This window comes from Anarrhichthys ocellatus, unplaced genomic scaffold, assembly GCF_004355925.1.
Source record: "Anarrhichthys ocellatus isolate YVR2014 unplaced genomic scaffold, GSC_Weel_1.0 scaffold12, whole genome shotgun sequence".
NCBI lineage: Eukaryota > Metazoa > Chordata > Actinopteri > Perciformes > Anarhichadidae > Anarrhichthys > Anarrhichthys ocellatus.
Window position 1 is genome coordinate 6,058,538 of NW_022280042.1, and position 10,500 is coordinate 6,069,037.

The 10,500-nt window shown below is 42.4% G+C and overlaps 2 protein-coding genes across 4 annotated transcripts in view; both read right to left on the reverse strand.

Annotated features, from left to right (window-relative positions):
• creb3l1 (cAMP responsive element binding protein 3-like 1) overlaps positions 1-6,174 on the reverse strand; it is a 25,445-nt gene extending 19,271 nt beyond the window's left edge. For both annotated transcript variants that reach the window (XM_031852282.1, XM_031852281.1), the window contains exon 1: positions 5,911-6,174. In XM_031852282.1, coding sequence (XP_031708142.1) covers positions 5,911-6,021 — 111 coding nt within the window. In that variant the 5' untranslated portion in view covers positions 6,022-6,174. The remainder of the gene's footprint in view (positions 1-5,910) is intronic.
• A 2,561-nt stretch (positions 6,175-8,735) lies between these two features.
• Positions 8,736-10,500, reverse strand: part of LOC116385880 (ras-related and estrogen-regulated growth inhibitor) — a 5,281-nt gene continuing 3,516 nt past the window's right edge. For both annotated transcript variants that reach the window (XM_031851610.1, XM_031851611.1), the window contains exons 7-8: positions 10,421-10,492; positions 8,736-10,061 (exon numbers count right to left, since the gene is read on the reverse strand). In XM_031851610.1, the coding sequence (XP_031707470.1) occupies positions 9,953-10,061; positions 10,421-10,492 (181 nt within the window). In that variant the 3' untranslated portion in view covers positions 8,736-9,952. The remainder of the gene's footprint in view (positions 10,062-10,420; positions 10,493-10,500) is intronic.

Here is a 10,500-nt window from a genome sequence, read left to right on the forward strand (position 1 = left end):
ACACACACACACACACACACACACACACACACACACACACACACACAGAGATGTGTTGGAACCAATTGAATACGCAAGTAAACTCTGCTTGGAAGCTTCTCAGGCAGACACAGCATGAACAAAAAGAGGTTTACATGTTGTATTCCTGTAAATGAACTTAAACTCTTCTCCAAAAAACTGCCAGAAGTGTCGCAGCTGATTAAATCAGTCCAGTAGCAACAATAACGACACGACGGATAATAAATACGGAGCTGAATTCAATATGTTTTGGGATCAACGATGGAGGAATTAAAGGTTTTTTGGACCTCTTTGCACGCTACCTACCAAGCACCTTAAATAAAACACTATAATGTTAAGTTTAGACTGTATCGGGCCAAGAAGGCGAATGGTTTTAAACATTCTAGTGCGTAGCTCAGTCAGCAATTTGATTTATTTGGCTTCACGACACTATTACAAGCATCAATGCTGCTATTAGTGTCCATCACTGCAGCAGAAATGAGTAGAGTGAGGAAGAGGAAGAGGAAGAGAAGGGATGAAAGTCGAGCAGCTTTACGCTGTGGGTATATGAGTCATGGGAATCACTGTTGATGTGTGTAAGTTCTGCAATATTCTTTAAATAGTGTTCAAACAAGTCAACAAGCCACATTCACACCTTCACACACGTGTTATCTCAGTGTGTGTGTGTGTTTAGGAGGTCGAGCGTGTCTGTGGTGAAACTCTGGGACACATGCAGCTGTCTCATGAAAGCATGTGGAGTAAGCAGACATACACACATGCAGATGGTAGACGTACAGACGGTGGGTAGAATAACAGACAAACAAATGTTTGGACTTTTCTAATTCTCTCACCGAGATTCATTTTGGAATCGTCGACGCGGGAGACAAACGAAATAAAGATGAATGCGTGTTCCGCCACTAACGCGAACCGGCCTTGAAGCAGTCGCAGCGTGATCGTTTGTCACAGTAGTTCGCGCTGACAGCGAAGTCGAGGAACCGTACCAACAATGCTCAGACAAGCCGCTGCTCAACAAAGAGCGCGCGTACACTCCGTCATCCTGCAGCGACACACAAGTGGATACTCGCTCATTCACAAATAAACACGCCCACAAAAATAAATAGTAACACTGACAGAGGCGCCTTGTTCTCCTGCTGCATGCTCTTCACAAGTTAAGCATACAGCAGTAGGGGCTTTGTGAGGGAAGCTGCAGTATTTATTAATTGAATTAAACAACACAGTACAGTGGTGACCATGTGTCGGTACCCACGCAACTTCAACACACCTGGAGCCTGCGATACAGCTCTCACACACGACTAGCACAGCCCTGCTCCAGGCTAATCTTTTTCTTATCCATCACCTGGCACGAGGAACACGTGCCCCCGGCAGATGTTCTTCTTACACCCGACATGTTCAACTATTCCGGCTGATAAGATCTCCTCGTCATGTACAGGCTGTTGCATTGATTCAATTGAACTCTCCTTCCCTCTCTCCTGTTTTTTTGAGCCCCTCAAGGATGGATTTAGTTTATAAAAACTATTAAAAATAGCATAAAATATAAGAGAAAAAAGGGAGGAAACAGAATTGCACGCGTTCACAACATCAAACTGTTGCTGTGGCTGTCGCAGCCTCACCGTGTATGCAGATAATACCACATTATTTCCTCACAACAGTGAATTGATGGGAGAAAAGGTCAACAATCAGTGGACCAGTGAATTCAGCGCTGATGCTAACCGGCATCACACCTGCACCGCATCAGTGGTAAATGTCATGTTATGTTGAAACACACACACACACAACAGAAGCTGTTATTGTTGCTATATGGACAGGAAGCTTCGTGTGTTAAGACGAGCTGGTGAAGGAACAGCTGCAGCCGGTGCGACCGGAGGAACGGAGGGTCTGGACCTTTCATTACCTGGACCCTCTCTGCTGGGAAACAAAGAGTCACATTAGGGGAGGAACACACTGTTAAGAAGCCGCTTTTTTTTTTTTTAAAGCTTATTTCAGTGGTGCTGTGTCATTAGCAGGGGGGGAAGGGGCCGAGATTGCGAACCACACGGAGAAAGACAGACGCAAAAGGAGTAATTATAAAAGCAGAGAGCGACTCCCTTGTGCCTGTAATTAACAGTGTTGCCTCAACATCTCTCTCTCTCTCTCTCTCTCTCCTCTCCTTTCATCTGGATGCCTCAACTGGTTCAGGTGAAAATCACCAACATTGGTCTGCATGTGAAGAATGAAGGAAAGCACACGGGGGGGGGATGAACTGGACTGAGAGTGAGGCCAAAAAGATTTAATGTAATTATGGCATGAAAACTGCAGTGGAAACCATCGTAAATTCCTGAGAACATCATGCAAAAGCCAAAGGGAAATACACTGTAAAAGTTTTTTTTTTTTAATAAGTCATGTAGTATCAGAGTCAGAATTCACATGCCAACTGTAGTGGCTCTGGTTCTGTTTGTTCCAGTTGTTAATATATCGTGGTTTGTGTTACTGTTAGTGTACTTGCAGGTACTATGACTACACCCTGACACATCTTGCGCCAGGCTGCAGGAAGCGCTCCATCATGTTCGACAGACTTCCTCTCAGCATGAATTCACTTTCCCACAGTTAGTACATTTTGCTGCATCAACTACTGTCTACTGCTACTGCTCCATCACAGACAGATGCTTCCTAAAAGATCCCCGTACATACAGTCATACAAATGTTACAGGAAATTATCAGATAATCAAGCGGCAAATATTTGGATTATCGCTCATTTGTCATAACTTTCCTTGTTCCAGCATCTCAAAAGTGACGATTTGATGCTTTTTCTCGTCAGAGATGATTGCAAATTGAGTCTTTGGGTTCTGTTCGGTTAGTCGGACATGTTAACATGTTATATATGAATAAAAAAAGGATTTAAGCTATGCAAAAGCACTGGTGTAATCTTTTTATTGAATCCATTGGCAGACGTTTTAACTGCTTTTAAATGAGTCATTTAGAAGTCAATAAAAGACGACATGGCTGGTTGAGGACGGAGACTTTTTGCAGTGTAAAATGAAATAGTGAGAGACCTGAAAACATCGTGTCATTATCCTCTAACAGTGGCTGCCACAGATAAGAAAATGGCACTGTTCTCTGTAATGTATTTGGCTTCATGTGGTGGTGTGTGGCTGCAGCGGCTTGGCTGTGCTTGGCTTCACTTGAAACCGAGAGAGGAACCGAGGTTAATGTGTGTGTGTGTGTGTGTGTTGAGATCTCGAGTGAACTCAGCTATAGTTCATCTCAGTAAAAACAGTAGAAGAGTATTTTTCCTTCACACACACACACATACTGCTGCATGCCTGCTCACATTCCATCAGGCAGCTCGGCGGCCAATCGGCAACGAGCATGCAAATGAGATGGGCGTGTCCTTTTTAAAAGCTGGAGTACAGGGTCTGAATGGAGAGTAGAATAGAATAGAATAGAAAGGGGAGAACAGAGGGAATAGAACACGAAATGTAGAGAAAAAGCATAACAAGTAGAGGACAGGAAGTCCAAATATTATATTTTTTTCTACAGATGTGTTTTTCTACAAACATAAAATAGAAAAGAATCAAATAGAATAGACTGACCTCTACTTTGTACGCGTGTGTCTGTTGATCCAAATCTTTACAATCGCAAAAAAATATTCAATTTGCAATTATACAAAACAGAGAAATTGAGAAATCATCCCATTTGAGAAGCCGGGAAACCGGAGAGTGTTGTTGCATAACAAATCACATCAATGATTAACTGACTTTTAAATTGAATTTTCTGTCAATCATCCAGTCGCGTTAAAATAATTTGTTTCAGCTCCATCATGACAATAATAAATCAGCACATCCATTTTTGTAGGCTGTGTATTTTTTCCGCACAGTTTCATCAACATGTTTGTCAATGGGCCCTCAGATGTGATCCGCAGAAACTCCTCAAAGCAGACGGTTAATTGAAGGCGGTAACGGCGTGACTTTACGATCCCCAAATAAATTCCCCAGTTCAAATAAATGACGAATGCATCACGAGAATAATGGTTGGGAGAGCTCTGCTAACTCGTGGCTAACGAGGTTATCCATGCACGGCCCTTGATACTGTGATAAAATGGCTCAGTGAACACGGTGCACAACTCTAACTGTAGCCAAGGGATACGCACCTATAATAGGAATTGACAGAAGGAATTAATAGAAGTGACTTCATGCTATGCTCTTTTTAGAATATGAAATGTGCTTTATAGCATCTTTCTGCTCCTTGTTTTGGTTTTAAGCGTCACAACTTTACTCTTTTGGTTGACGCTCTATCGTTACCGTCACTTCTAGATCGCCCAGTACAAGCATCAATGACAGAAAGGAGGTCTCATCAGCACCTGTCCATACAACACAACTGCAGATTATAGATTAAGGAGAGATTAAAATATGTCGAAGCATGGCGTGTTGCATTACAGCTAATCTCAGTGGTACAGCCCAGCCTATAGTGGCTTCACTGCAGAGTGGACTACTTTATTTAGAACAGGAACGGAGGGGGTTTAAACCACGAGCAGACTGCCGGGCTGACTCACTGACTAGAATAGAGGTCTGCTTAAAAAGAAAACTATGCTGTTTAAAAAAAGAAAGAAAAGAGGGACACAGAGTGGAAAAAGAGACAGCTAGTGGAACAGAAACAAAGTACTTTCTGTTGATATCGTGATATTTATCATTAAGCGAATCATTCCACGAATTAAAAGTGCGAAAGCATGGCGTGCGCAGAGGGCACGGCAGTGTACTTTTGGCATTTCGTGGCCGGAGGTGCACCGCACACATGCAGAACACTTGGAAACAGGGTGGGAGGAGGAGGAATACATTGTCATACATTAGTGCCAACGCTCTCGTTACAATTAGATTAGACTGCATCTATATGCAGCAGTGCAGGCTCAGCTCTACCACACAGTATATTAAAGACACAATGGCTCAGGTGCCTCAGGAGATGATACATGCAACAGGTGGTTTTAGAGAGGACTTCAGATTCTTATTGCAACAGTGAGAACTGTGTGTGTGTGTGTGTGTGCGGATGTTTCAATGCAACACTGATTATTTTGCAGCAGCATTGAGCTGGAGGGACAAGATTTAATTAAAGTATCCACTGTAGCTAGTGGCACGCATGGTTGCAATTTGACAGTGAATAACTGTCTCGGATGCACTTTATCGGAGTAATCTGAGTTTAGTTAACTCAGAGAAGTCAGTGTTGACTAAAAGTTAGACATTTAATGCCGGTCACAAGTTCCCAGAGGCCATGAAGGCATCTTTAAATGTCTTGTTTTGTCTGACCAACAGTCAGAAAAACACAAAAAATAATACTTAATTTCTCTTAACACTGGGAGAGTTAATTGAGTTAATTGAAAACTAATGAAGACCATTATAGCCAATGAATGTACTGTGCACTTGTCAATCAACAGTCTCTCTCTTACACACACACACACACACACCAGCTGTGCTCAAGCCAGATTCTGTCCAGTCTCTCACACACACACACACACACACACACACACACCATATTAATAGTCAGGTCTGCAGCTGAGGACTGCAACACCTGCCCGCTGAGTGCACACACACACACTCAAGTTAACCAGTAACTCGGCAGCCTGTGTCGATGTTCCCAGTCACACATACTGGTCTGCACAATTACAGTAAACGCACGCACACACGCACACACACACACGCACGCACGCAGCAGGTTACGAGCCCCGGATGTCAGTCAGGATCTTAATAACTGCACCGCCCTCCTGAGGTCCGGCTCCGGGCGGAACAGGCAGCAGAGGTGCGTTTGATTTAAGGCACTTGAGACACTGACAGCTGACTTCCAGCAGAAGAAGAAACAGCCCCGTGTGGGTTATATATATGGAAATAAAGACTGTGGACTGTGGATTTAAATGCAGCACGAACTCACCACATTAGTGAGGAAATCCCCTTCGCTGAGTTCCTCCAGGTCCAACAGGTTGGTGCCGCCGGCCGGGTAGAGTTTCTCTGCCGCCAAACTGTCTAAGATAGACTCCATCATGACTGCCTGTGTGTCTGTCTGCAGCTCACTGGACGGACGCTCAGCAGCTATCTGGACTGGTCGCACAATCCTAAATTCAACTCATTCAAAATGTGGCAATGTCGAAAATTCACATGCTTCTGCTGCTGCTGCGGAGACGTTGCTATCCATCCAGCTGTGTGCGTCTCTCGCTCTCTCTCTCTCTCTCTCTCTCTCTCTCAATGAATATTCAGTGAAGCCCCGCCCCGTGGTCTCAAATCACGCACACGCCCAAAACACAAACAAAAATATTAATTTTATGTCAAATACAGTCTTTGCAAAAACTTTTAATGTATCATCAGTTGCGAAAATGATGCTATATAATTAAGTACAATGTGTATGTGCGTCTACTTGAGTATTTTATGGAACTTAATACTTCTAATAAAAGATATTGTGTTTTTTATTCCCTTTCATTCTGAATTTCCACTTGATGGATAATACTTTAACTTAAGTAACATTTTGAATGCGGTATTCATTTTCATATACATTTACTTAAGTGAAGGCTGTATGAGTCTTGTTGTGGATTGTGTGGTGTGTACACTCTCCTGTTAGCTTGGAGGGGCATTACAGCTTCATCTTATCATCTCATTAGTGCTACATCAGCTTTAATCAGACCGGCTAAGTGGCCTTCAAGAGGCCATGTTTGGTCCATTTCTTTGATTGGTGGCTTACTGGTATGACTTCCTCAGACACTTACATGGAACTGAGCCCTCCCTTAATGTTATTAGTTCCACCTGGCTTTTCTAGCTATGACAAGCCTAAATGTCAAAGAACATGTCTACAACTGGAGATGTTTTACCAGAGTTACCCCCTTTAGGTCAGAGGGAGCCATTGCAATTTGAATTATTTCTATATGTGTGTAATAAATTGTAAATAAGACAATCAAAACAAGACAAAGGGAGTTGAAGAATGTGATTGTGTGAAAGAAAAACAGAACAGGTAGAGACTGTTTTGACACGGCCTCCAGCTACAACACACACACACACACACACACACTTTGTCATACCTTTGTCATACTTACTGGACTACAGTGATTCCCATCAGGTATTTATATTTTATGTCCCTATTCAAACGATAGTTACTAACTGTTATGTCAGGATCTCATGTTACTCAACATCATTTCTTCTTATTCTCTTCTGGGTTTCTCTTTTTTCTTCCTTTTCCTTATCATCATTCCCCCTCTACGTGCGTCCGGCCCCACGTCTTTTGTCTGTCTCCTTTCTCCTTAGATATCAGTTTACGGAGGTGTTCCACCTCGAGGGACAGGGCGTCTCTGTCTTTTCTCTCACACACATCGGTGTTGTGTAGCTGTCGTGACCTTCCATTGACCATAATGAACCTAACTAATCCTAATTCAAATTTAAAGGTACCTCGTGGAGTCTTTGGCCACTGGAGGCACTGTGGAGCAGTGGAGCACAGTTTCCATGAGACAACCCCTGTAACTTGTGATGTAACTGTTGACCTAACGTATGTAAATTGCTAATTCAGGATTAGAGCAGTACATTAGATTAATGTATTTATTCAAAATGAATCTGATTTGCAAAAACGTGTAGGAATCCGAAAGCTTTAGCTCTCTGATTGGTCTGTCATCTGTTGATGCAGGTTGCGACAGGCAGCTCTCTGATTGGCTCCCGGCCTGCTGATGCAGGTATGACTCATCTTCTATTCTGAGCCAAAGAGGGGACTCTGGGTTTTGACCTTTTGTCTCCTTGGGGACCGCCGTGATGTCATCACCTCCCCAAACATCCACTGTTGTCATCGCCGTTCGCCTGTCTCCGTCTGTCTGTCTCATCAAATCCAATCAGGTTTGATGGCATCACAAACAAGCAGCAGGGCATCGAGGCGGAGAACACACCGTTCATGTCTGTCTGTTTGAGTAAATGAGAAGTTCACTCCCCAAACGCTACGAGAAAATGACTTGTAGTCCCACATCGTCTCCTTCTCTCACTCCCTTTGCTGACCTTGCTAAGAAGCTGGAGCGTATTCACTGTAGCACTCACTCATGTTGGTGAATACAAATTCAAACTTTGATATTTATGACTTCTGTTCCCAAGTCTGTTAATATTAAACCTGTGGTAAGACCCCCCCCTCAACCATCCGACTTATCCCCTCACCTGAAATAAAGCTAGCGCCATTAGGTATACAGAGAAATAGCTCAATAAACCAACAGATTAACAAACAAACAGACCCTGATCCGCTTTTGTCGGAGAATTCAACGTCATCTCATGGTCTTCTCTGGGGGAAAAAGCTATTAAGGGAGACCTCGACTCAAACTAATGTTAATATATTCCTATTTTAATGCAAATGTGATTAAATCTGTCATTCTGGGGGACATTCACAAAGATATATGGACTTTTTGAAAACATTTTGAACCTGGTAAAAAGAATTCCGAATATCTTCTTCTTACTCCTTTTTTTAAAATTTGGGGCTAATACTACTATTTACGACTAAATTCTGCTACAAGGAACTTTCTTTTTGTGTCGATTTTGGCGGCCCCTGTGGACAAAAGCGGTATTGTTCCCATGAGCACCACCACATTATGTCGTGAATATCTTGTTATCGCTAGCATTTTGTTTCGGATGCGGGTGAAAGAAAGACTCAAATCATTTATATATATTTATATTTATTATACCATTTTTTAAACAGTTGTTTGCAGGATGCATAGTAATGAGGTAATGCATCCATTTGTGGCTTTGTAAGATTAAAAACTGTAATATAACAACGGTGAAACAAAATCAACTCCGTTTTAGCTGCCAATGTTAATACAGTCATACAGAGGCATCGGTATTATTTAGACTGTTTCATAAGTCATGGTTGCTTTAGCGACACCTGTGGTGACTGGTGGTAACAGCAGGTGTGTTTTAACAACACGCAGGAAAGGCGGACCCTGCCAGTATCAATAAAAACTACAATATAGCGATGCAATCACAGAATCCAAATACATAGAAAGCTTAAAATAGTATCAATAATTGGGTCTGGTATAAATAACTTTAGAGCCATAAATATGTAACTATCTTCACATTTTCATCCTCTGTGTTAGAGCCCATTGGGGTTCTGAGGTTGGTTGGGTGGAGTAGTTGATGTATAATAAACGGTTGTGGGGTTGGACAGCGGGAGTAAGCACACAGTCAATTTTCCCATAATGCCTTTACAATTGGCAGGAGCCAGAGCAGTGTGTATAAACAGAGCAGTCAGACTGAGCAGCTCTTTTTCTTACAGACAAGATGCCAAAGACGCCCAGTGCTTTGATCCCTGTTTTATTCTCTGTGCTGCTTTTACCTCCGTCTCCTTTTTTTTTTTCATCAGATGTCTCTCGCTGATCATAAAGTTCAGAAGTTCAGAGTGATGGACGAGGAGAGAGAGAGACAGAGATAGATACATAGACAGGAACACAGTCAAATAACGCCAAGACTCTAATCAAAACCAGCATCATTCTTTACACACTGTTACGTCATCGACACACTCCTACAACAAGGGCAAGTTCAACGGTTTTACTCACAGACTGATACCTTGGTTCATCCACGAGTTAGAGGCTTATGTTCTTGTGCATGAAGTTGACTATACTGACACCCCTACTTGATTCCTTATCATGTTATTCAAAGAACAAGTGCCTTAATCTGCTGCTAAAATCGGCATGGATCTCACAGATTGTGGGTCAGCTCATTCCATATCAAAGGGTTATTCATATACCTTTAGACAAACAGTGTGTTTGACATACTGGGATGAGTTTGCACCAGATGAAATGACCGTACTGCCCTCTACTGGAGGATGAAACAAAAGTCACTTTCTAACATGTAGCAGCTCTGTGTGTACAGATGATTGCTTTTACAGTAGTGAGCACATGTTGACAGTAAATAATGCATGTGACTGAGTGCAGCTGAAAAATGTATATCTAGTTGTTTGTTTGCTGCGGTCACCACTGCATGGTCTTAGACCGGGTCAGTTTCCTGGTCAGAGCGTGGCGAACAGTCAGCATGTAGGAGCGGCGGTCCGGCAGAGGACGCTGCTGGTCCAACACCAGCCTGACGGACACACACGAAACAAAACATCACCACTAACTGCTGATTAGACAACACATGCAACAGGTAACACCTTCTCAAGACTGCAGAGAAGATACAGTATGAGAGCCCGGCAAATATAAAGTATCTCCCATTTGACAGTTTATCTGTGTGGATTCATAGTAAATTAAGATAATAATAATGCTATGAGATGGAGACAGACTTAATATATGATAACATGATAACAATATTATTTTTTTCTTTTTAAATGTCATGGTTATCATCAATACCGTATATATACATATATATATACATATATATATATATGTATATATACGTATATGTATATATATACGTATATATATGTATATACCGGTGTATACCTGATGAGCTGAAACACGGGTGCTTCCACAGCTAAAACAGCTTCTGCCACCGACAGCTCCCTGAAGCCGCACCTACACAC